The 24,916-nt window shown below is 52.0% G+C and overlaps 8 protein-coding genes across 8 annotated transcripts; 3 read left to right on the plus strand and 5 right to left on the minus strand.

The window, feature by feature from the left end:
- Nucleotides 1-1,902: 1,902 nt before the first annotated feature.
- Nucleotides 1,903-2,805, plus strand: MAA_00707 (DNA glycosylase, G/T mismatch; the record flags this gene model as incomplete). The annotated part of the gene is made up of 1 exon (XM_007818705.1): nt 1,903-2,805. One exon carries the CDS (start codon nt 1,903-1,905, stop codon nt 2,803-2,805), a length of 903 nt encoding a protein of 300 aa, XP_007816896.1.
- Nucleotides 2,806-3,089: 284 nt separating this feature from the next.
- On the minus strand, nt 3,090-4,582 carry MAA_00706 (Actin-related protein, ARP4 class; the record flags this gene model as incomplete). Its single annotated transcript, XM_007818704.1, has 2 exons — nt 3,090-4,438; nt 4,528-4,582. 2 exons carry the CDS (start codon nt 4,580-4,582, stop codon nt 3,090-3,092), a joined length of 1,404 nt encoding a protein of 467 aa, XP_007816895.1.
- Nucleotides 4,583-5,185: 603 nt separating this feature from the next.
- Nucleotides 5,186-7,094, plus strand: MAA_00705 (Aspartyl-tRNA synthetase; the record flags this gene model as incomplete). The annotated part of the gene is made up of 2 exons (XM_007818703.1): nt 5,186-5,741; nt 5,800-7,094. 2 exons carry the CDS (start codon nt 5,186-5,188, stop codon nt 7,092-7,094), a joined length of 1,851 nt encoding a protein of 616 aa, XP_007816894.1.
- A 373-nt stretch (nt 7,095-7,467) lies between these two features.
- Nucleotides 7,468-9,086, minus strand: MAA_00704 (TOS1 protein; the record flags this gene model as incomplete). The annotated part of the gene is made up of 3 exons (XM_007818702.1): nt 7,468-8,122; nt 8,223-8,755; nt 8,841-9,086. The coding sequence occupies 3 exons, from the start codon at nt 9,084-9,086 to the stop codon at nt 7,468-7,470; spliced, it is 1,434 nt and encodes a 477-aa protein (XP_007816893.1).
- Nucleotides 9,087-11,946: 2,860 nt separating this feature from the next.
- MAA_00703 (Formylmethionine deformylase-like protein) lies at nt 11,947-13,465 on the plus strand (the record flags this gene model as incomplete). The annotated part of the gene is made up of 2 exons (XM_007818701.1): nt 11,947-12,320; nt 12,442-13,465. 2 exons carry the CDS (start codon nt 11,947-11,949, stop codon nt 13,463-13,465), a joined length of 1,398 nt encoding a protein of 465 aa, XP_007816892.1.
- A 1,863-nt stretch (nt 13,466-15,328) lies between these two features.
- MAA_00702 (DEAD-like helicase) lies at nt 15,329-17,428 on the minus strand (the record flags this gene model as incomplete). Its single annotated transcript, XM_007818700.1, has 1 exon — nt 15,329-17,428. One exon carries the CDS (start codon nt 17,426-17,428, stop codon nt 15,329-15,331), a length of 2,100 nt encoding a protein of 699 aa, XP_007816891.1.
- A 481-nt stretch (nt 17,429-17,909) lies between these two features.
- On the minus strand, nt 17,910-18,623 carry MAA_00701 (subunit P of phosphatidylinositol N-acetylglucosaminyltransferase; the record flags this gene model as incomplete). Its single annotated transcript, XM_007818699.1, has 1 exon — nt 17,910-18,623. One exon carries the CDS (start codon nt 18,621-18,623, stop codon nt 17,910-17,912), a length of 714 nt encoding a protein of 237 aa, XP_007816890.1.
- Nucleotides 18,624-18,946: 323 nt separating this feature from the next.
- MAA_00700 (golgi complex component) lies at nt 18,947-23,760 on the minus strand (the record flags this gene model as incomplete). Its single annotated transcript, XM_007818698.2, has 3 exons — nt 18,947-22,926; nt 22,982-23,417; nt 23,476-23,760. The coding sequence occupies 3 exons, from the start codon at nt 23,758-23,760 to the stop codon at nt 18,947-18,949; spliced, it is 4,701 nt and encodes a 1,566-aa protein (XP_007816889.2).
- Nucleotides 23,761-24,916: the final 1,156 nt, after the last annotated feature.

Genomic DNA, 24,916 nt, shown 5'->3' on the forward strand with positions numbered 1-24,916 from the left:
GGTAGGGGCGACACACGTCAAGGAGGGCGGAGAGATGGCGGTGATTATAAGTAAATATTTTTGAAACTCAACAATAGAGAGGTTTTGAAAAGGGTAGGACACAGCTGTGGTCGGTAAACACTCCAAAGGCATGCGTGTTGATCCAGTCTGGACAGTCAACGGGCAACGGGCAACGGACCAGCAGTAGTCAAGCGGGCTGACGTCGACTACAAGGGCTCCTCCGCTCATACGTCCGGAGTGGGTCTAGGTTGTGCATGTACATACGGTAGTGCGCAACGTCCCAGCCAAGGCATTTGGGAGCCTGCACAAGCTAGCCCTTGTCAAGGGTTCTCAGGCCAGTGGCGGGGCAGCAACTGTCTGGCCTGGCCTGGCCTAATTTGTTGCAGGTGGAGGCTGCAGATCCAGATGCCGCCATTGGTGCCTGCCGTGGTGCCCAAACTATTTGTACCGAGTATTACAAGAGCAGTTGACGATTGTGAGTCTTCGGAATTCCAAACAACGGCCACGAGCCCATGTCTGTCCTCGGATTCATGCAAACGTGTTGTACAGCATTGACCACTGTTTGATGGCCCGGCAGCAACAATGGAAGCACCCCGTTGCCCAGTGCTTCTCGTATCCAGAGTCCCTACTCACGTCGTGCAGTACTAGTCCGAGCCGCGAATTGCGTACGGGGCGACGGGGTGATCGGCTCCAGGGGAGTTCAGGCACCTGAGAGCTCGGTGGAGCCACAACCAACTTTACTTGGATTATTGTGCTGTCAAGGTTTGTGCCGCCATCAGTGGAGGCTGCGAGGCTGATGTCGTTGTTCTCAAGGAGGCGCAGCTGCCCCCGTCAGGAACGATGCTGAAAATAGCTTTGTATGCTCAAGCCTATCGGCCGTCATACCTTGAGATTTTCTCATCGACCCGCACCACCCTTCCACAGATGCGCAGCCTGGTCTCATCTTCGTATTGGTTCTTGGGCCATACCAAGGGGCGGCATCTCTCATGCACACTCTCATAAAGGCCCAGTGACGTCTCAAGTGTGGGAAGAGCTGAAAGAGCTCCTCCACTAGCCGACTGGCGATATCATTTAGTCTGGTCAGGGTGCTCAAGTGGATCAGGGACCGACCGGTCTAGTAAATTAAATCATGTAAATATGAATTACTTGGCCGGTTCACTTATCCCCTTATTATTTATTGAATTTAATTTTTTTATACGTGATTTATAATGAATTATATTTCCGTCTATTCAAGCACTCCTGTAAAACGTAAACGTACCTTTTACGTGTATTGGTTAACTCCTCGGGTGATTTAGAAATATGTAAACCGTAAATAAGGCTGAATTCTCAACGACGGGATTTGCAAGTTAATAGATTCTCCGATTACCGGCCTCAATCGACCACTCACTCACTATTATTGCTCATCTAATCAGCTAGCTACCCACGTCCCCCGTACAATTCCGTCCTTTCAAAACTGCAGCTTAAAAAGTAGAGCCTACAAGCAGCAGAAAATGCATGATGCAAGATCTGGCAGTCTCGAGGATAGGAAGGGCCATTGAGTTTGAGGCAGATATATTGCCGTGTCGGGACGTGGGAACATCTAGTTCAGCCGCACGGCCAGGCATACATGGCATCTCAGCCATGCGTGAATGAAACATGGCAAAAGCTGTAGAAATGCACCATAGATTTCTTGTATTCGTAAGATTGATTCAATATGTGCAAAGAGAAATACATAATCAAATAGTACTAATACATACGATAAAGGAACAACGCACAAAAGTAACACGGAGACATGGTTGTAAAACTTCATCGAGAGCCACACACTCCATCCGCCACCTTGTCACAGATTCACTGCGTCTTCACCTCCCCTCCCCTCGAAAACGCAACACCAGCAAACATTTATATACTCGCCCAACACCAGCCATGACGGACGATCGAGGCCGCAAGCCAGCGACCTTCCAAGGCCGCCTCCAACTAGACGCCTTCAAATACACCACCGCCGAACCAACGCGCCGCAACCCTCCTCGCGCGGCCTCAACCCCCTTCCAAACCAAAGCCCAAGATGAATCTCAAACCCCGTCCCCATCCCCACGGAAGCGCACGTCATCATCGCCGCCAAAATCATCGCCAGCGAAGAAGAAACGCGCCCGGCAGGCAACAGGCTACGCACCGCCCTCAACATACGCCCACCTCCCGCTACTCCCAGACGCCATCGCCCACAACCTCCTCGTGCTCTTCGTCGGCCTCAACCCGGGCATACGGACCGCCATGACCGGCCACGCATACAACCACCCATCCAACCTCTTCTGGAAGCTCATGTACTCCAGCGGCGTCACGCCGCGGCGGTGCTACGCCGAGGAGGACCGGGACATGCCGGCCCTGTACTCGCTTGGGCTGACCAACATCGTGGCTCGACCTACGCGCAACGGCTCGGAGCTCAGCAAGGCCGAGATGGACGACGGCGTCGCCCTGCTGGAGCAGAAGGCGAGGACGTACCGGCCCGAGAGCATGTGCGTCGTGGGGAAGAGCATATGGGAGAGCATATGGCGGGTGCGGCACGGGTCGAACGTAGGCAAGCAGTTCAGGTACGGGTGGCAGGATGAGGAGGAGAACATGGGCGCCGTGGAGGGGTCATGGGCCGGCGCGAGGGTGTTTGTTGCGTCGAGCACGAGCGGTTTGGCGGCGACCTTGGCGCCGGCCGAGAAGGAGAGGATATGGGGTGAGCTGGGGGCGTGGGTGAAGATGAGGAGGGCAGAGAGGGAGGCTGCCGAGAGCAAGGAGGAAGAGGAGGAGGAAGAGGAGGAGCCCGAGGGATGTGGTGACTAGGGATAAAGTATAAGTAGGGTCACTGGTGAGAGGGGATACAAGTTATACAGTAGAGCGTTTATAATGCTGAGCGTAGACGGGAGAAGTTGGATTCACGACCATCATGGACAGGATGAGTGGCATATTCAAATCATTGCGACTCGCCTACATACTACACTTGAGTTTCCCAATCGTCCCGTTACAAAAAAAAAGCGCACCTTCCTCTTGACTCCGTACGCCAAATTGAATACTCTATCGCCAACGCCGCCGTTGATTCTTCACCTTTCCACGCCTCCTTTTTTTGTCTACTTGCACCGTTTCTCAACGACACCAGCACCGTTCTCCTCATACTCCTTTCTCGAGATCCACATTTGGTGGAAAGTTCCCAAACTGGCCAAAATACTGCCGCCAATCCAGGCACCGAATCGTCGCTCGCTCGAAAGACCGGCGGCGTGGATCTTCACCTTCAGTCCGGGGTACATGGCTGTTAGTTCGTTGCTCAGGCGATCGTTGAAGCCGTTGATTAAGCTGGTGCTGCCGGTGACGACAACGTTGGCGAGTAGATTGCCGCGCAGGTCGACATCCACAGCACCCAGGGAGGCGCGGATGAGTTCGGGGATCGTTTGGGCCTTGGTGAGCCGTTCTGCCTCCGGAACAGGGTATCCGGCATTCTCATCCCAAAGGCCTTCGGTGACCTTGAAGCGCTGCTCGCGCCACATTTGATTGTAGCCGTCGGGCATTTCGAAGACACGACCTGGCTGTGTCTTGATGTAGTCCTCGTTATTTGGGGCGCTGTATCGGCCTGGCCCGCGCCAGACCTCAACAACAGACTCCTTGAACTCGGTAAGGACCCGTTCTTCTTCGTAGGCGCGGAAAGAATCAGTAATCTGAAAGGGAAATTCCCGTAATCGAGCTTGGGCAGGTGCTAAGGCATCGACGGGGGACTTGTTCTCGACCATGTATGTCGGTGTCAGTTGGACCTTGGGCTCAGATGTTTCCCACATGTTGCGAATCTGAGATGACAGCCAAAGGCCACCCGCTGGAGAACGCTGGATGGATCGCTTCAGAACCATGCCATCGTGAATCGCGGTGACGGAGGTGTTGGCACCACCCACATCGATGACCAGGGCAGTAGCCTTGCCAGCCGCGAAGGCAGACAGCACCGGGGTGCGGCTCAGCCAGAAGGCAGGGCACCCCCAGTTCTCCATAATGATCTCGATGGCCTTTTCCCGCGACTTAGGCGTGTTCCATGGTGCCTCTGTCATCAAAATGGGATTCTCCTGAAGAGGCTTTTCTTGGTTTTCAGCTTCATCCATGGCTATATCTCCCTCGCCATCCTGCTCCTTGACGTCGTCGTTCAATCCGTTTTTCGAGGGCAGCGTTTGGTGCTCCGGTTGCAAGCGCTTGATGAGCATGTTCTCCCAGATCTTAGGCGCAACATCCCAGTCTTCTACGACGCTGTCTCGGTTCATGTAGTTGCGGATCTCAAAATCGGCGCGGGGGATGATGTATTCGTCACCAAAGAGGTCGCGTTGAGGTTCGCCAGTGACGTGACCGTAGAACGAGGGCAGGACGGATTTGGGCACATCTTCGCCGGCGAAGCCTGCGCGAGTGTTGCAGTAGCCGGGGTCGAGAACGAGGGCAGATACCTCATCTGCACGATTTCTATGTTAGCATTTGCATTCGCAGGATGGTTCGCGACGCACTATCGCGAGGAAGACGGTTGAACGGTTTTCTGCGTACCTCCACCGTAAATGTCGGTGGGGACTGCCGACGTGGACAAAGGCTGCTGGGCCATGATTCTATCTCCGAGCTTGTCGCGAAAATGCAGCAGGATGGCCAATGGGTTGAGATGATGCGCGTGGCCTGGGAGAGGATGCGAGATGGAGGATGTATGCGGAGGATGGTTAAAAGTTGCAGGCTCTGGACTCAATTGGCTTGAGCTCGGTGGTGCCAAATGCAAGGCTCTGCGCTGCTGTGCCTGGTCCGTCCTCTGGCTTGCTCCAGCAAGCTAGCCTCTGACTGGCGGGGCTGTTGCTTACTTAAGTAAACGCCAACAGGGGAGAGTCCGACACCCAAAATGAAAATTGGACAGCAACCGCAATCCTTTTTCCCAATTTTCTCTTCGTGCAGTTTTACGAGCTCCCACTACTGGGGCAATTGTTCCAAGCGATGGCTATGAATGTAAGTATGCACTCCGGTCTCTGCACTCTGGAATCCAATCACTTTTTTCTTCATGATGAATTCGCAATTTCGCTTCAGAACCGCTGCGATTGACATGGCTTCGGCCGTGCGTGATTATACAATGCCATCACCTGACAAGACAAACTTCTCGTGGCCTGCTCTATTTTTGACCAATTGACGCGACTATTGGAAGCTAACATCTTAATCAACAGGCACGATGAGACCATCTGCGTGCCTCCGACTGGCTCGCCGGTCGTCTGCCATCTCGCAGCGATGTTCTGCAACGAGCACCAGTCCGTCGATTCGGATAAGTTGCTCTTTATCTTTGGAGACGACACACTTCCGAGCAGGAGCCCGCAGGCTCTTCTCAGAGTCGGTTAAGAAGGCATCGAGGTTTACGGGTGCTCAGGATAGTAGCGAAAGCTTGTCGCCGTTCAAGCAGCACCGGCGAGATGGGCTTCGCGAAGACCAACAGAGTGAGGATCCACTGTACGCTGATCCGTATCCTCGACTAGAATCTTCCACAACTCGGAAGAGTGTGCCAGAGTTTCTTGAGGACTTCGATGAGCAAGCGCCCAGTGAAGAAGTGACGTTATCAGGTCGTGTCCGTTCAAAGCGTGTAGTCGGCAAATCCCTCATCTTCCTCGACATCGTGAACGAATTCCAGAAAGTGCAAATCATGATCAACAAGAATAAATGTGTGTCAGAGAAGCATGGCCGCATACAAAAGTTTTCCCTGTTTAAAAACTTGATCCAAGTTGGCGATCACATCTGTAGGACTCCCATTGTACCAATCCTTGACCTCCCACTTTTGGCTGACAAGGTCTGTAGCGGTAATTGGTAATGCAACTCGTACAAAGGCTGGAGAGCCGACCCTCCAAGCTATCCAGCTCCCAGAGCTTCTGTCTCCGTCGATGGAGCAGATACCTGAAAAGCTCACCGACCCCAAGGCGAGAATGGCAGACCGTCACGTCGACATGCTCGTGAACAGAGAAGTGGTTGACGTGCTGAGGTTGCGAGCCGAAATCACAAAGTTCATGAGAGACCACTTCCATTCAAAACGCTTCTTGGAATTCCAAACCCCAATTTTGGCTGAAAATGCTGGGGGGGCGGTTGCTCGGCCTTTCGTCACCCAGGCCACTGAATTTCGGAAAAAGGATCTGGCTTTACGTATTGCACCAGAACTTTGGCTGAAGCGTCTTGTTGTTGGGGGTGTTGACAAGGTGTTTGAGATTGGTCCCGCCTTTCGCAACGAAGGCGTCGATGCCACGCACAACCCAGAGTTTACGATGTGCGAGTTCTACAGCGCCTACACCAACTTGGCGGACCTCATAAAAGAGACAGAAGAACTCTTGTTCGGACTCGCCAAACACACGCAGGAACTCATTTCAACCCAGCTAACCACCCTCCCACCAATCGACTTGAGCCGATTCGTCCGACCCTTTAGGCAGATTGAATTCATCCCCGGCCTCGAAGAAGCTATGGGAATCCGCTTCCCTAAGCTGTCCAGTGACGATGCGCTACCAGAGCTTCTCGCTGTCCTGAAACTTGCTGGAATTACCGTCCCCGGCGAAGTACCCAACTCCCTCCCCAAACTCCTCGACCGCCTCGCAGCCGTATATTTAGAACCCATGTCATTCCACGAACCCATCTTCATAACCAACCACCCGGCCTGCATGTCACCACTGGCCAAAGGTTTTCTATGCCCAAAAACGTATCAACTGGTGTCTGCCCGCGCAGAACTTTTCGTCGGCGGCCGTGAACTGGCAAACATGTACGAAGAAGAAAATGATCCCGAAGAGCAGAAGCGCAAACTTGCCTTTCACCGTACCCTCGTGAATAAGCCCAATGGCGAAGTCGGGTTCGAAGAAGCAGCCGGGGAGCGGGAACCTACACTCGCAGAAGAAGCGGAGATGGATGAATGGGAAGGGTCCCCGCTAGATCAGAGTTACGTGAAGGCCTTGGACTTTGGTTTGCCGCCCACAGGGGGATGGGGATGTGGTGTTGAGCGGTTGGTGATGTTGTTTTCAGGAGCAAATCGGATTAGCGATTGTCTGAGTTTTGGGACGTTGCGAAATGTAGTTGGCTTGTCGACAGATGAGAAGGCTACTGATAGGAGTGTATAGGACTTGTACCACGTATGAAAAACCTGGGCCCTATTTGTATTACTATTTCTGTACAATATTTGATAGAAAAGCAAGGCCGCGTTGTGCTGATCCGCATTTCATATAGACCCCCTGTGTTGAGCGGTTTTGCAAGGGTCACGTCGGTGTGTGCAATGCCTAGATTCAGCAAGCCAAATTGACAGATTGAATGATGTACAAGAACAGAAAGATTACGCTGGCCTTTCCCACCTCCTAAGCGCTACCCGAGAACGGATGTTTCCAAAAAAAAAAAAAAAAAAAAAAAGAAAGAAAAAAGGTCACATCTAGCTATATTCAAAAAAGAAACTGCTCTTCTGTCCTACAAGAATTTCCTGCATATCCACCAGCATTTCACTCAGCTCGACAGCTGGAACAAGCTGCTCAGCTTGAGCGCCTTGTCATCCGTCGGCCTGTTCAACCACGACAGCACAGTCTCGTCATCGAGGCCCTTTGCAAAGTCCACATCGTCCGACAGCTTCTTAATCGATACACTGGCCGTCTCTTCGTGGAAAACGGTAGCCACCTTGATGTACTCGTCCGTCGGCCTCTTGAAGTAATCCGAGCTGCCCGCGCCGTTGGCCATGTGGAAGGTGCTCTTGCACTTGGAGTCCCCGGGGGCCAGGACCTCGAAGATGTCGAGCTCGCCGCAGCCGGTGCCCCAGCACGAGCACCCCTTGTACTGGGCGGCGCGGGGGATGGCGGCGTTGAGGGCCCAGACGGCGGGCATGTCGGGGTTCGCGCAGCCGGGGGACCCGGGCCGCGTGCCGGCCGGGCAGCGCGTCCCGTCCGAGGGCATCTTGAACTCGAAGAGGAAGACCTTGTTGGCGCCGCCGAAGCCCTTGTACGCGATCGAGGGGACGCGCGAGAAGCCGCAGCTGCCGTCGCACTTTTCCGCCGAGAAGATGGAGAATTCTGTGTTGGAGGGGATCAGGATGTTTTCGAGGATTTCCGGGGACGAGGCGCCGCCGGTGCCGGTGGAGTTGAGATACGAGAGGGAAAGGCCCCAGACACTAGAGGTTTATAATTAGTAGGTTTTCCGGGACGGTTATCAAAAAGGGAAGTCGTGTATGGGGTGGGTGAGAGGCTTGGTGTCGAGAGTGGTCAACGTACGTGTCGAAAACCCCGGAACCCTGGCCGCCGTGGTTGCCCATGAAGACGATGTTCTCGGAAACTTGCTTCACAGCGTTGTAATAAGCCACACGATCCCAGTCAGATCCCGAGGGGGCAGGCTTGCCGCTGGGCTTCTTGTCGGTGGGCTTCTTGTCAGCAGGCTTCTTGCTCGTAGTAGCAGTGGTATCGGCATCAGCATCCTTATCCTTCACAGCAGCAGCGCCTGCGCCGGCCTGGACCTTGGGAGCCGGGGCCGGGACAGGGTTGGGTGCGGCAGTAGGACCAAAGTAGTCGTTCTCCCATGTCACAACCTTGCCGTTGATGGTAGCAGTTACGATGTCACCTCGCTTGTCCCGCTGAGCACGGTGTAAAAACCGGTGGCCGTGTCTATGTCGTGCCGAGATCTTGGATGTCTCGGGGCCAGATTTATCAACGCCGACTTCAAGATCGATCTGGTTGCGCTTCTGGTTTGAAGCGAGGTTGTAGACGGCGAATTGCCTGAGTTCAAGAGGTCCTCGGAAATGAACAGAGAGCTTTGAAGTGTTAGAACGTTGTTCTTGAATGCAACTTGTGTGCCAGGTCTTTAAGAGAAGTCGGCAATGCGGTGATGGGACTTACATCTTGGTCCAATGGAGCCAATGGTCCGCGGTAGGACTGATCTTTTTGAAGACATTCTCCGGCATCGCTCATTTCGGTTACTGCCTTGAAACTGCCTTTGCCTTGGATCCCTTCGTAGAGGATCTGGTCCACGGCACCACAGAACCAGTTGCCGCCTTCGTCGACGGCCTCGCGACTGCTGCATTGCTGAATGAGGGCAGTGGCTAAGCCTGCAGAGGCCAGTAGCACGGAAGCAGTGTACTTCATTTTACCTGGAAGCTATCAGTGTTTATGAGCGTGCCATCCAGTTTGAGACGAACAATACCTTTGATGTCTTATATGTAATGGGAAATTCAAAGGGTCTCACTAGCTGAATTCCAGAACAATCATTCTAGAACACGTCTAAATAAAAGGACTCAGTCTAGTATGAAGAGAATGAGGGGATTCGCCAAGGCAAAAAAAAAAAAAAAAAAGGGAGTGGCAGGTGAAGATTGCGAATGTGCCCTCTCACCAAAAGGGCAAAACTGAATGGATTGACAAGAATTCCAGAAAAGACGAAAATATCACCAGGAACATACGGGAGGAGGAGACGAGGGCAAGGGATCTTGTGAGTTTTACATGCTACACTCCAGCCCCTGTTTTATCAACCACCAGGCCGTGACCTGACGAGGAAGCCGTGAACAGGGGTTCAACTCCAATTTGCGGTATTCGTTATTCAACCCTGTGGAAGAATTGCCAAAAAAAGAGGGAATTTCATGCCCCCATCGTTCTACTACCATCCTTTCAGTTTATTGGTTGTATACACCCCTGCTTTATACCGGGCGGCTCATAAAACAGTGGTTGGGGTATAACTGCCCCTTGTCACCTGAGGGTCTACAGTGGGAGGCAAAAATTCTGGTATTGAACCAGGTCAGGTAACTGGCTAACACGCTCTATATCACAATATACTGTAGTATATTAGTGCACTTGGTATCCCGCCACAGACGGTAGGGCCATTGATGACCATCCACCGGGAGGAATGCATGCTTGATAAACGCTCCACAGCCGCCAAGAAGAAGGCCGACCCAAGCCCCTAAGTGCTAGTACGTACTATTACTCCGTACTACCTAGGTAGTTCGTCTGGGCGAGGAAAAGGGGGCTGACAGCTCGTGCCTGCTTCCAATTCCCGAGGCGAGAGGCGAGAGTCGTCAAGACGTTGGCGAGTTGGTTGGTTGGTTGGCAAGCAACTCGGCAGATAATCCCCGTTGGGGTTGAAATCCGAGTTTCTGATTAGCAGAAAACTTGTGCTAGCACCAGTTTCCTCTCCTTACGCGAACCCTCTCGGGGTAAGTCTAGTGAAGTGAGCAGACGATCAGGTCAGCCTCTTGTCGATTTAGGCGCTTGGTTGTTGGACACAATATTCTCGTTGCGCCCGTCGTTGAAGCCCAGCTGTTCGATCGTTCTGAGAACCAATTCGACAACCTGCTACCAGTGTCAATGACGGTTTTGACCAACCAAGAGCCCAGTTCACCACACTTCAAGAGCAGTATCAACAGGACCCGATTATTCAACGTGCTCGTCATCACATGTCTGTCGTTCAAATCCAAACCCGAAATGAAAAATGCCCAAATTCAGCCGCGGCAGACTCCCGGTGCTGACTGAGTGCGTTAAAATTGGGTTGCTCGTTTGCCACTATAGTAAAGTAGAAAAGATGCGATCAAGGCGGTGATGGTGACGGTGGTGATGCTGAAGGGGTGCGGTTATCGCATGCAGCGTGCAGCTTTCAAAGAGCACGTGTTGGTGTGGTTTCGGGTTTCTGTGTTCAAGTCAAGACAAGGCAGGTTATGTCATGTCGTGTCATGTCATGTGGGCAGGAGCGAACGAAAGAGCCAAAGGCCCCAACCAAAGGAATGCATACAGTGGGAGGCAAAAAGTACACCAGATCAAGTGCCTGTCTATCGTGCTTTATATTATGGTATACCACAGTATGCTAGTGTATACCTTTCAGCGGGCAGATATATTCTACCATAGACTATACTTCAGGTGGCTGGAAGTGCAACTAGGTATGTATTGTTTTCTCTCGACCGCCCCGTGGAGTCTAACATGAATTCAGCTCTCATCACGCCGTCTATCCTTTACCAAGTTGGGTTCGAGCCGAGCCGACACATCATACATGTACAGCCGTTCGTCCGCCACATGGAGATTGGCTATGTGGCTGTGGGCAGAGCCGCCCTCGATGCTTAAGCGCTCAGACCTGTCATACGGTGGCATATTAGCTAAGCTCCGCACGATGCTGCCAAATCGATTTTTGCGTTTTTACGATTTTACGATTTTCCGCAAAAAGGCCTAAAAGCAGGAATATTCTCAACCCATAATGCTTTTTATAAGAAAAGCACTATAGTAAATATAATCACTAGAGGCACGCGATAAAAATATACTATTTTTTATTCTGCTAAAAACGCTGTGTAGGCAAAGGCCCGGTGCAGCCAAAGGCCCTGTACAGCTAAAGGCCTTGTGCAGCGTTTTTGGCAGCGTTTTTGGCAGCGTAAAAAATAGTGTATTTTTATCGCGTGCCTCTAGTGATTATATTTACTATGGCGCTTTTCTTATAAAAAGCGGTTAAGAATATTCCTATTTTGTAGTGCCTTTTTGTAAAAAACGTAAAAATCGGAAAATCGGAAAATCGGAAAAACGCAAAAACGCAAAAACGCAAAAATCCAATTTGGCAGCATCGTGCGGAGCTTAGCTAATGTGCGACCGTACCTGTCACCATCAAACTGGAAGACTTTCCGTTTTACCCTTGTGGAAGGTGTGGATCATTGTTCTTCAACCACATGCAGGCCAGCATGTGTTGTCTAGGGCTGAGCGGCACAAGCCCAACCAGCAGCCAATGTTTCAATTTTCCATCTTGTGTTGCCTTACGGCCATCGCACTCGGCGATCAGTCATTACCTAAATGCCTGGGAGGAGGAGGCGCTATGCGCGGGTGTTTGACCGCGCCGAACTAGACCCTGGGGTTCGTCCGACCAGACATGTCAGCACATCAACGGTGATGTATATTCAAACCTCCCAGTTGATTTTTCCGCTTGCTACCGCTACGTCTATGGGGTCACGGAAACACCGCACTGTAGGCGCATCTTGTTCTCAACATGACGGCCTCCATGTCTAGGCCACACTGGCTGGTGCCAAGCCTGATGATCGGGAGTCTCATATGTGGCATAGCCTTTGCCCTCGGCCATCACTTTTTCTACGCCTCCTTGGATTCCCGGATTGTTCAAAGCAGCACCCAACAGGAATGGAACATTCGCATTGGAACTGGCATGGCATTTCTAGTGAAAGCGTTCCTGACGGCAGCTGTGGGATTTGCGTACACGCAACTTCTTTGGACAACGTTGGCATCACGCAATTCCACGTTAGAAGGGATAGATGCCATGTTTGGCGTTGCCACCAATGCTTGGGACTTTCTCAGTTTGGAGCTGTGGCGAAAGGGACTTGGATTGGTTGCGGTTGCTAGTGTCTTATGGTAGGTTCTACGACGAGATATATCTCTTTTCAACTCGTCTCTAGCTACCCTTGATACATGGCGCGCTCGTTAGCCGTTAAGACATTCTTCGATTTACTAATAATGGACTCGAATGCTCCAGGGCTTTACCCATTGTTGCCGTATTCACCCCAGCAGCACTTACGGTTCAACCGTCCTCAGAGTCCAACAAAACAATACATCGCCTTCATCTACCCACCTTGAACTTTAGCGACCCGCAGACCTTTTCTATATGGGGAGGGGACGGCATGGCTGGATACGAAGCCCCTTCGATCGCTGTCTCCCGATTGGTGTCATCAGTCGCTTCCCAGGGCTCAATCATTCCCATGAAAGCACCCTATCCAAATAGCTCATTTTCTACCAGTTTTCACGCTCCTTCGTTATCATGCCGGCCAATGGGGGGAGGCCCCGAGTTTCACGCTGCATTTGACAAACTCTTCCTGAATCTTACCGAGCCAAATTTTGGAGCGGGTAGCACGGAGAAATCTTTCTTTAGCTTCGTTCCTCAGCATCCGCTGGTTTTAAGAAAAAACGAAACAGACGACTGGAAACTCAGAACTCTTCTCGGTTTGCAAGCAATCCTCGATAAGGCTGGGTCTGCCATGTTGGCCACTGTTGACGGTCTTGAAGACCCTAGATCTCCTTGCTGGTTTTATGTCGGGTTTCCGATAGTCCAGGGATACGCGAATCGGACGATTCAATGTGGACTATATAACTCATCCTACGATGTGGAGTGGAAATTCAGTAACGGTCAACAAACCACCACAGTTCGCAACATGACGAGACTTAATCCTGTCAGCAGAGCCAATGCAGATAACAAGCTAATGTATTACGCCAACGGAACGCCTGATGTTCCCTACGTAGCTGTTATGGATGCGTTAGGTGCCTTACTGATGGGATGGATACAATCATCACGTTTCGGCGTTATGTGGCCGTCACGAACGCAAATCCTGTCCACCGTCCTTACCCAGACTTACGAAATGCAACACTTGCGACACTCGGCTCTGAAACTTGTCCCAATAGAACCACAATCGCCACACAAGACAAATCTTACTATGGTGGAGGCCATGGAACAACTTGTAACCAACATCAGCTTGAGCCTTTTCAGTGTTGGAGACTTCCTGTAAGTTCTTAGTAGAATGAACTCCCCGCCTCGAGACGACATTGTGCTAAGCATCAGCGGCGAAATGCAGAAATGATGAAACGGGTAGCCCAATCGGGAACATTACCTCCGAGTCTCCCCTAAATGAGTACTCATACAATCCCCGCAATCTTTACGCCGCATACGGGACCGGTATTTTTGTAACATTAGTCGTTGTGATAATCGGTCTTGTTTGTATCGCGGCGTCGTCCAGATCGTACAAGTCGAATTTCTCCACAATCCTACGCACCACACGAAATGAGGAACTAGACGCTGTGGTAACTAGGGGAGAGACAACAGGGGCGGAGCCGCTTTCAACACACCTTGGCAAAACGAAGCTCAGGTTTCGGTACAACCCGGCTGAAGACAGTCCATCCAGAGGCTCAGCGTTTTCTGTCGTTTCGGGCGGGAAAGCTAGTAGTTATGAGCCTGTGAGCGCAATGCCGCGTGACTCCTCACCCTCCCAATCAGAGCGCGATAGCACCTGATGGTCGTAAGTGCCAGTAACAGAGGCAAGCCTGAGTATATGAAGGCCGAGATCCTAGCCAACGGGTCTGCCCGGCTCCCAGAGAACAATATCCAAGACCGCAAAGGAGAACCTCATGAACGAGGCCACCGATGAGACCAATGGAGAAACTAAAGTAGTCTGCTTCTTGGCGGCGGATACAATGGCAGATAGCCCAGAGGGAAATCAGTACGAACATCTCGCCTGGGGCCAACAGTAGGAGAAGACATGGACAAGGCGTGGGCAAACCTTGGCAAAAAGTTAGAGGGCCAGTGTATCGAGACCAAGAATATCACTTTAAGTGCATATACTGACTGAAAACGAAAAGTCAGCATGACTCTCATGAACAGTCTCTGTCACTGACAAAAAGTTGAGACTTACGACAGGCTGTTTAGGAAGCACAATGCCAAGTTGACAAATGCTAATGCGCTGTCATAAAATAGATTTGTGCCATGGCTCCATTGGACAGGAGACTATTAGACACGGCAATCAGCGGACATGCATATCAGTGAAAGGTTATTGATAGCCGACAGTATAATGACCCGAAACAGTGGATTCAACGGCGTAGACGGAGCATACAAGGCAGTGGTGAAATAAACGTCAAGACTCCCAGCGTGGATAGTCATGGACGTATACTGCGGCCAAAGCGCTTGGTGAACTACGAAGGGGTGAAAATTGTCCGAATTTGAAGTCTAGTAGATAACGCAAGGAGAATTCCACTTTAGCATCGACGCAAGCCAAATCACTCAGGGCCGATGCCCAACTTGGCTTTCCCCCGACGAATTCTAGTTATATTGGCTCGCCATTAAATGCCATGGCGTTTCTGACCCTCCGCCTCTTTAATGGCCAAGAGCTCTGCCAAGTCTCGTCACTTTTAAACCCCCCAATCTCATCTCCCTCGGAAAGAGATCGTCAAGCTCAAGGTGGACCTGCCAAGAGCATCGGGGTAATGAATGCCTCCTCCTGTTAATATTGCGCGGCACAGCGTAATTACGTTCCAGCCACACCGGTCCGCTATTGTGCTCATAACGGGCCTGTTTTATTTTACAAGGAATGCACAGGGCAGCACTGTGAGATATATGAAATATGGGTATATTACTATCGTACCAGACCAGGGCTAATAGTTTGCAGGCCGATATGAAATGGACCGGAAAATAGCAGTACGTAGGACTGACTAGTTGACATGTGGTGGGCGATTAGTGCTCGGTACGGAGAAAACTTGATATTATCACGGCTGCTATTCGGAGCTTGTTGCCTGTCGGTGCGAGTTGAACACATGCCTCTTGATAGACTTGCCGATGCAGCACACGCTCATCCCGCAACGGCGGTATCGCGAAGCACAATCTAATCCCCGAGCCCGTCCCATTCAGCGTCGTCTCGAGCACCGCCGTCCACGCGCCGCCTCTTATTCGCATCCATCGCCCCCCGTCTGTTGTTCTCTTTCCTCCGCTCATAGCCGCTTTTTGAGGTAATCTTGGCCTTGCTCCCGCTCCCACTCCTCCGCGACTCGACGCCCCTCTGCTTGAGCTTCTTTCTGTCGTCCTTGCCCACATTCGGCAGCGCGTCCAGCAGCCATTTCTGCACGCCTGCCTGGTCGCCCGTCCTGCCAGCCTGCTTGTCGCTCACGGCGATGACGTTGGCCACCGTCTTGACAAACGGGATGTCTTCCTTTGTGTAGAGCGTTACGGCGATGCCGCCCGCGCGACCAGCCCGTCCGGTTCGTCCGGCACGGTGGACGTAGGCGGCTGCCGAGCCGGGGACGTCGTAGTTGACCACGCCGTTGACGCCGGCAAAGTCCACGCCGCGGGCCAGGACGTCGGTGGTGATGAGGACCCAGATTTCCCCCGCGCGGAACTTGCGCATGATGGATGACCGGGCCGAGTCGGCGAGGGCGCTGTGTAGGGCTGCGATTCTGGACGGGCCGCCGGCTTCCAGGGGGATGTCGTACTTGAGTTCTTCGTGGAGGGCCATGGCTCTGTCGATTGTTTGCGTGAAGACCAAGAACGGAGGCCGTAGTGGCTGTTCGGAGCCGTCGCTGCCCGCTGGGTGTAGAAGTTGCCGCAGGGCAAGGAGCTTGCCCTGCTCGCTGGCCGCGTACGTGAGCTTGTGCACGACATTTGGCACAGCGGTGTCCTTCAAGCCTACTACGAGACGGATAAAGGGCTTTGGTGTAATACCCAGGGCTTCTGCCCTGTCCTTCAACTTTTCGGTGACTAGAGCTTCAATGTTTGAGCCCATTGTCGCAGACCAGAACGACAGTCGAAGTCCGGAGTTGGTGCAAGCCGTCCACAGACTCAGCGTTTTCTCTCTGAACAACGGGTCCAGGAGAACGTCTGCCTCGTCAAGAATAAGCTCCCTGACTGTCGGCAAAACCTTTTGCGAGCCGCTAGGTCCAGCCGTCAAAAAGTTCAGTAGCAATGCTGGCGTTGTAACCAAGATGTCAGTCTTTGTAAGAGGATGGGGTTTGGATGTCCCCGTCCTATGCTTCTTATCATCGTCGGACTCTGATTCCTCATCGTCCTCCCCATCGAGCTCGTCATCCGAGCTATCGTCTGCCAGGACCTGCTCCTCTGCAGAGAGTTGTGTAGTCTTCCTCATAGCCACAATCTTAACACGGGTTCCTTGCACAAGCTTTCTTCCCTCATTGACAATCTGATGAACCAACTCTCTTGTCGGTGCGACAATTACAGCCTCGAGCTCATGGACACCCTGTATGTCTGCTTGCGCTCGTCTCCGTATGATGCTGTTGATTGTGGGGATGAGAAAGCTGACTGTCTTGCCGCTGCCCGTGGGCGCAACAGCCAGGAAATCAACACCATGATCCAAGTTCTCCTCGTTGCCGAGGGCAACTTCGGGGCGAAGCAGTAACGGGAGACTACCCATTTGCACTTCTGTAGGAAGACGATAGCTCTGCTGAACAAGATTCTCCGCAATTTGACGGGATATCCCATATGTAGTGCGAAGGTGGCCAAAGGACTCCAGGGGCTGAGGAAATAACTGCTTCTTGTCGTCCTTTTTCCCCTCAATGACCGACTTCTTCTTCTTCTTTGACTTCTTCACCTTGTTCTGCTCTTCGTGCTTTGAGAGCAGTGTGATCTTGAGGCGATGCGATCGCAAAAGTTGTCGGCATTCGTCCTCGGTCAATTTTTTGGCAGCCACAGGCGGCGGACTAGGTTCTCGCCGGCTCTTTTTGGTTTCAGCCTTTTGATTCTCTGTGGCTTCTGGCTTGGGCGCGAAGAAGTCGACAACAGGAAGTTCTGTAGGCACCGGGTTCTCGGCCTGCACGGCGCCACGTTTCCTTTTTTTCATGCCACGGATTTCATCGTGGTATAGCTGAGGGTTGGTCTTGGTGCCCGCAGAGGGGAGCTGAGCGTTGCTGGCATTGAGCCCGGAGCCCTTGGAAGTCTTTTTAGTCCCGCGGGACGAGGTTTTGAGGATATCCATGGCGGCTGTGCACCCGAGCGAGCAATACGGCTCAATGAGCGGTGGTGGTGCGACAAAATGCGTGGATGGCCTTTTGAGGTCAAGCGTACGAACTTTTTTGGAGTTGAGCACGAAATTTTGTGACTGCATATTTATAGCCTTGCTGCAAGGCTGTGGTGGGGTGTGGGTCCAGACTCCAGAGGTCACCACTTGGCTGGGCAATTGATGCCATGAGCAGCACTCCGTGTAATAACTATCCGTCAGCGACTACATAGTTGCCAACGAGTAGGCATGTTGGTAACTCCCCTCGGCCCCAGAGTTTGTGTCTGCACGAGTATTATCACGACGCCTATGCTATCATTGCGTCTCAAGCTATATGATTCGTAGAGTAGTGTACAGTCCGCTATTCTCCAGAGCCGCAGCCATTCTCAAAACACCCAAACGCCAGAGCAAACGTCACCGATGGCCTCATATCCGCTCCAATGCAAAACCAATCAATCAATCAATCCTCTTGATCGAAATCCTCCCTCCCCTCGCCGTATAAAATCTCGCACACACCCGCCAGCGGGATATCCATCACCGCATCCGTCCCCTCATTCCAAATCTCCCTCCACCTCAACCTCCCGCTGGCATCACACTTCCTCTCCCTCTTCCCGCTCCCCCTGATTCTGCCCTTGGAATCAATCACCGCCGGCTTGCCCGCGCCGTCGACAATCGTCTCCACGCTGCTCATGGGCACCGTCAGAATCTCCGTATTGTACGCCGCCAGCGCCACGTATATGTATCCCAGCGTCATGACCAGGAAGGCCGGCACCGCCAGCGCCCACCACCGGTCGGGGTAGTACTTGATCCCCAGGGCGTGCAGGAACGGCGCGGGAACGTACGCCCAGAGCAGGTACATTAGGAACGTGAGGCTGCTGAAGAGGTACAGGACGAAGCCGTAGTATTCGTACGTGGGGACCTTGGGCGCCGCCCGGGGCACGGGCGCAATGTTTTCATCGTCGGACGGGTCCGGAGTCGTTGGTCGGGACGGCCTGAGGAGGGACGTGAGTGATGGCGAGGGAGGCAGAGGCGTTGGCGGCCGGCCGTAGAAGGGGGGAGCAAAGTAGATTTGGGAGAGAGGTCGGGGGGGAGAGTCGCGGTCGGAGCTGGAGCCGGATGAGAGGCCGTCGGATAGGTAATCTTCGTCTTCGCCGGATGAGATGGACATGGCCATGGCGGGCCTAGTTGGCGCAACTGGCGCAACTGCGCCGTGCTGCGTGTGTTTTGTTTCTGTCGAAGAGGGTGCCGTGGTCGTGGCGCTGCGTCGATGTTTGCAAGTCGAAGAATGTGGGGAATGAATCTTGGATTCGCCCGTCGAGTTGGCCAAGTCACCCGGTTGCCCAAAAGCAACTCGCTCACATACACAGAGACATTCATAATCAGTGAGGAAACAAACATTATTGATAAAATATAATTGTGCCGCAAAGTTTCATCCAAAATGGTCAGCAAATGCATCGCTGCGTCGCCGTCATGCATCTATGTTACATTCATGATTCTTCACCCGTCAATGGGACACTTGTACTCGCGCTCCCGTCCACCAACTCCATTCTCCTGCTTCTCCTGCAATGATTCCAGACAGCTTTGGTGATAGATATGCCGGCAGGCTAGAACAACAAGCCGTCCAAGGGGAGCCTCTTTGCCTGCCACCGCTGTGTCCGACTCGATGAGCATGCTGGATGGCCGGACTGCCAGACTCTTTCCCTTGTCCTTGCCATCCGACTCGCCCACTTTGCCTTTGGCCTTCTCTGCAATACGTATCTTTCTCTGCTTTCGTAAATCATCTTCCACTGCCTGCTTGTCCTCCCAAGCCTCGAAAACAGAGCCGCCGGCCACCCCAGGACCCCAAACTCGGCGGCCGCAAGCTTCGCACGTTGAGCCTCGAGGTCGCCACCCGCGCTGTCTCAACTGTACCGACTGGTTCACGTTTACAAACAGGTTTCGCTCCAGGAGCCTGTTTGACAGCCGTAAAATTGACTCTTCATATGCATACGCTGCAAAAATTGATGACAACACACTCCGAAGATCCGCTAGGTTTGGTGATGATGCTGCTGCATTAGCAAGGAACGCCCTCAGTATTTTTAGAAAAGAGAGATTATTGCCTGCATTCGACAACAAATTCGACCCGGTTTGAACGCGGATTGGACTAGAGGTCGCTGTGAGCAGTGACGTGAACGTGTGTTGAACCAGCGAACGAAGAAGCGCCAACGACTTGTCATCCTTCAACACTGAGCTCTGAGCCTGCTCAAGAATAATCGGAGACAGTCGTTTCGTGATCTGTACACATGCGTCAATCAAGCCAAGCCACAATGCTTCATCTTCAGATAAGCTGTCTTTGGCAAGTGTCTTTCCCTTTTTGACGGCATTCACTTTCTTTGATGTCTTTGTCTGGCCCTGACAGAGCCAAATACCAACATGGACATACTTTTGCAAACTTTCAAGCATCTCCACTGTTGACGTGTCAACATCCACATCATACGCGGAGTCATTGGCTTCGGTCAGAAGGCCCTGTAGTGCTGATTCCAACGTGAATAAGTGCTTGATCAGCCGGTCCATTGCTTGATTAACTTGGCCATCGCGAGCCATCAGAACGACTGCTGCGTCAACAACACCGTTTTCCTCCATAGTTGGAAGCAGTTTCTCGAGACGCAGATCGGTTGGACGCATGGCTTCAACAAAATCAGAAACGTGCGATGGGTTGAATTTACACATGAGCTGTACATAACGCTCGGTAAGCTCCTGATCCTTGATGTCGCCTTCATCATCGCCTGATTTTCTTGGCTCTATGAGTGCTCTCAAATACGCATGTTGCAATGCCGCATCGTCTGTGACAGAATCAATTATATGCCTGTGGACCGCGGTTGGTTGTCTCGCAAGCGTCTGGGCGGTTTGCTCGGGACTAATTTCAAGCAAGTCTCTCGCGTGCTGTTCGATAACCTGCTGTACCTCCTCTGCCTGTCGAACGTCGAGTCCCTTTTGCGGGCGAAGACATTGTGCGATGCATTCAAATACAGACTCTCGGTCGTCGTGGTCCTCAAAATAGGTGGCAATCAGCTTCCCATACTGTTTCTCCGTACGAAACACGCGCTTGAGAATTCGGTAAAAGCCGGCCTTCTTGAACTGGAGCATGAACGATGGCATATCTGGCGGTTGATAAACAGAAAGCAGATATTCGGCGCTTAGCTGTGCATCCTCTGCAAGATCGTCGCCGGGATAAGCACAAAGCCCTGTGAGGACTTTTGAAAGGGTAGAGCCAGAGAACAGTAGATACTGTTGAAATTTTGGCAGATTTCGAGCGATGAACATGTCGAGATAGATGGTATCTTCCGGAGCGAACTCATCTGGGTTCATCACATCAAGCAGAATCGACACCACGTACTGACGATTGATTGTCGTACCGAAAATCTGCTCCTCAGGCATATCCATGCGTGATCCTCCGTTAACTTGATTCTCTGGAGAATCGTTCAAGAAGGAGTCCTCAAAGGCTTCATTGAGGGCGCTGAGAAAGCTTGGGGCGTCAAATTTGAGAATCATTCTCAGGTAAGGGAAAGCAGGCTCTGACTCGTCACCAGGCCGTGTGATGAATTCTTTCTTACTTCCTCTGGGCCATTCTATTGTTGTGCCAGAAAAGAAGAACCAATAAATTTCTGCCTTTGCTTTGTCCGCCGTTTCCTCATCCATCAATTCCCCATTGGGATACACTCTGCCTGTGAGTGTATATGAGAGATATGGAAATATTTTCAGAGCATTGACGCTGAAATAATCGTCTTCGATTATGCCATTGTTTGTTCCATTCGTCACTAGTGGCACCAAGAGGCCCAGTAGGTCGATCATTGGCGTGATGTAATCATTGAGCCCTTGGTTCCAAACATAAGTCAAGGCATCATACAGACCATGCTGCTTACACAGCACTGTGATCTGATCAAGGTCCAAAGTTGCCGTTTGCATATGGCATATCATTTCTTCGAGTCGGCCTTCCCACCCCTTCGTAACGTAATGACTAACCATATCTTTAACAACCGTCGGCGGAACGACCGTGATTGTTCCCTCCAAGATGTAGGGTTCAAGTGTCTCCAGGAAGATTCCACCAACATCCCCGTCGCTGTACCATTCGTACATGTCTTCAAATAAGAAATCTGAAGCTTCAATAGCTTGAGACGCTGCGAAACAAGTCTCTGCCAGCTCTCTCAAATGATCTGCGTCGTCATCTTGCTTACCCTGTTTCTGCCGTTGGGCGAAGACGTATTTCAGGGAAGCTGACATTATCTCCATTATCTTGTCTTGGACCATCACATGTCGCAGTGCTGCGTCCTCTGGAAGGCCAACCGTAAGTTTATCGGCGTCACCAGTATAATAAGAAGTCGCCAGCTTGATTGCGCCGATGTAGTCTCCATTCTCCATCATGGCAATGAGACGATCGGCCCAGTTCGACAGAGCCCCTATAGAAACTTCGTTGAAGCCAAGCACAAACATCCGCCCCTTGTAGGCTTTGAAGCTCATATAAAAGGCATCAGCCACCACTCCATGCATAGTTGTATCCTCCTCATCCAGTTGTTCCACAAGAGTGTGAAGTTGTTTCGAAAAAAGATCTTTATGATATATGTGTTTCTGTAGCAAGTCAAACGCCTCTGTCATGCGCATGCTCCTGTCCTCCAGTATGATGAGACGTTGGGAGATGGTCAGCACAGCCAAAACAGATCGACCTAGCCACTGCACCGCGGCGATGGCCTCTTCACACTTCCATCTGCTTCGTGCCTTGAACTTTAGCGAAGGAGGCTGATCTGCATCCTCTCCGTATATCTCTTCAACATCAAGAATAGTCAATACGTTTGACCAACAGTAGACAAGTTTTACCCTGGAAATATCGCTCCGAGTGTGGTTATCGGGAGTTTTTAGCTTGACAGCAGGGAACCATGCAAGGCAGCCGGTCATGGCGCTATGTGCTGGAACATCCTTTGGTCGAGCTGACTTGTGTTGCGTCTGGGCAACAGGGGTAGTCGAAACGACCACGAGAAGATATGGCGTAAGTATAGCGGTAAGTCCCATGCTATCTGTCGCTTGCTCGACGTTTCCAAGGGGCAAGGGAGCAAAACCGAGCACGGTGCTGGGCTTGATCGATTTCCCGGCAGGTGCAGGGGCATTCGGATAGCGGCCCAAGATTCGGGTAGTTTTCACTGTTCGGCCGAGCGCGCCGGTGCCTCGGGTTGCGAGATGCGAGAAGGCCATTCCACGGTCATCCGCTGACACGAGAGCTGTGTGCCGCGTACCAAGAAAGCCAAGGTGTACCACGGCTGCATTGGGAACGTGTCCGTCAGTTGTCCTGTTTTCCGCTTGTGTCTCATCCAAGTGCGGGATGGTGAGAAAAGGCCGTGATGCTCTTCCGGTGTCCCAGGTAAAGATATTCCCATTAGCATGCCCTCCAGCAACAGTGGTGTGATCCGCTGATATAGCGATAGCCGTGATTGCCCCAGACTCGACAGCTAGTTGTTATCAGCAATGTGACGTCAATATTGGGCAACGCAAAGAAGAGCGTACCTTTGGTTCCCGGCCCTATTATCATTTTAAGATTTTGATTAAAATCAAATATTAGTATTATACCCTTGGAGGTGCCCAAAACTATGGACGCGGATACCGCCAGTGAAGTCGGGGATCCAAAGTTCCGACGACCAGCTTCTGAGAATGCTTGGGCATTCATTTTCCGTAATCTGGTCCATCGTACAACTTCCCACGGCGGCGACGGCGTATCGGTTTCGTTTTGATCTAGGAAAAAGTTGGAGCTAAGAGAGGCGTTTCGACTGTGCGGTGATAGGAAGGCGGGCGACAATGGTCGTGGTGTGTTGGACGAGGACGAGGATATGCGGGATTGAAATCGACGATCGAACGGCCTGAATGATGGCGATGGGCTACTCAGGCCGGCTCTTGAAGCTACTGAAGGTAGAACACTACTGCCTGGTGACGACATAAACGAGCCCTTTTACAATGTTAGCCAACTGCTAAATGAAGAATCAAAACTATGCAGCTTCGCGTACCTGGATGGAACCTCCCCGACCGGAGGTAACAGAGTCGACGGGACTGCCAGCTCGCCGTGGCAGCGAGTCTACCAAACTTGCATCAATCGAGCTCACCTCGGAAGCATTTGCCTCCTTCTCCAGCAGGTCTCGGCGATGGTCGACATGGTGCAACTCGGTGCCATTGCCCATCTCCTGCTCCTCGAGGTGGGGGATATCGGAGTCTACATCGTGCCCAGGTGCTGTTTCCTGCTCGCCACTGGAGTTGCTGTCTCCAAGGGGAGATGTGACTTCTGGATCGGACATTGTAGTGTGGTTTCCATCACATGGTTTGGGTTTGCGACAGGCTGGAGCTTTACTCTTAGGATCGGAGATAGGTGCGGACTGCTTCGCGGGGCAGTAATTTGGTTCGCAGAGCACGGGTGAAGCTGCAATAGAAAAGTCCAGAGTGGCAGATCAGGGTGTCAGGTCGTGCCGTGTCTGCTTTGCAACTGAATGTGTATGTACGAGAGGCATGGCGTTGTGTTGCTGATGGCAGCTCCAGTCTCCAGCCTCCAGCCTTGGAGACATGTGGGCGGGACGTAACTGGCGGGCGGTTGGGTCACTTGGGAGCTTCAAGGGGCCCCCAGCGGGCCGGGGATTTCCCGGCGCAAGCGTGCAGCCAACGGCCGCCTGAACCTTGCATCGAATAACGTTTCAAATGTTCCGTTGGTGGTTCCTGCCGCTGTGTCATGTCAACGTTATGCACGGCCAACACCCCCCGCATGCGTTCACAAATGCAGCGGTGGTCGCAAACGACGAGATTCCTTTTTCCACTCTTTGGCCCTTTGTTTCTTTGTCCTGTTTCCCAACGCTCATCAGAGTCTGACTACTTCGTACTTCCTTAGTAGGTCCGCCAATGCCATCACGGCTGCTTTGATGGTAGACGGGCTGGATTCTCGTAATATTGCGTCATACACCATGAACGCATCACGATGCGTCAGAAGCTAGCAAGATTGGTGGTTCGAAAAAAAAAGCAGCGAAAAGAATGAACACGGTCTGCCAGCTGCACGTCATTGTGGAGTTATATACTAATCTATAAGTAGTATTTTTCTTAGCATATTTTATACAATAATCGGCGCATTTTGCTTGCATGTTCAAAGTCAGGATAACAGCAATCACCCTAAGCTGCGGCATTACATGCGTAAATTTTCCAACGCCAAAACTAATTCCCATAATTGATGTTTGGTTCAGTAACATCAGGACCAAAAGGGCATACTTGAAGCTGGGTATCGGGGCATTCGTCAAGGGCGGCTATTGCTGCGTCTATTTGCTCCATGGCTCAACGGTTCAATCCAACGCCCGTCGTGACATGGGGCTGTAGGTATTTTTTCCGTTAGGGCTAGCCATGTCCATAAAGAACTCCCTACCCAAGTTCTCTGCAGTTTTGACTTCTGCGCTTGTACCCGGCTCGAGCAACTCG

The sequence above is a fragment of the Metarhizium robertsii genome (genome assembly GCF_000187425.2).
Source record: "Metarhizium robertsii ARSEF 23 chromosome Unknown MAA_Scf_7, whole genome shotgun sequence".
Classification (NCBI taxonomy): Eukaryota; Fungi; Ascomycota; class Sordariomycetes; order Hypocreales; family Clavicipitaceae; genus Metarhizium; species Metarhizium robertsii.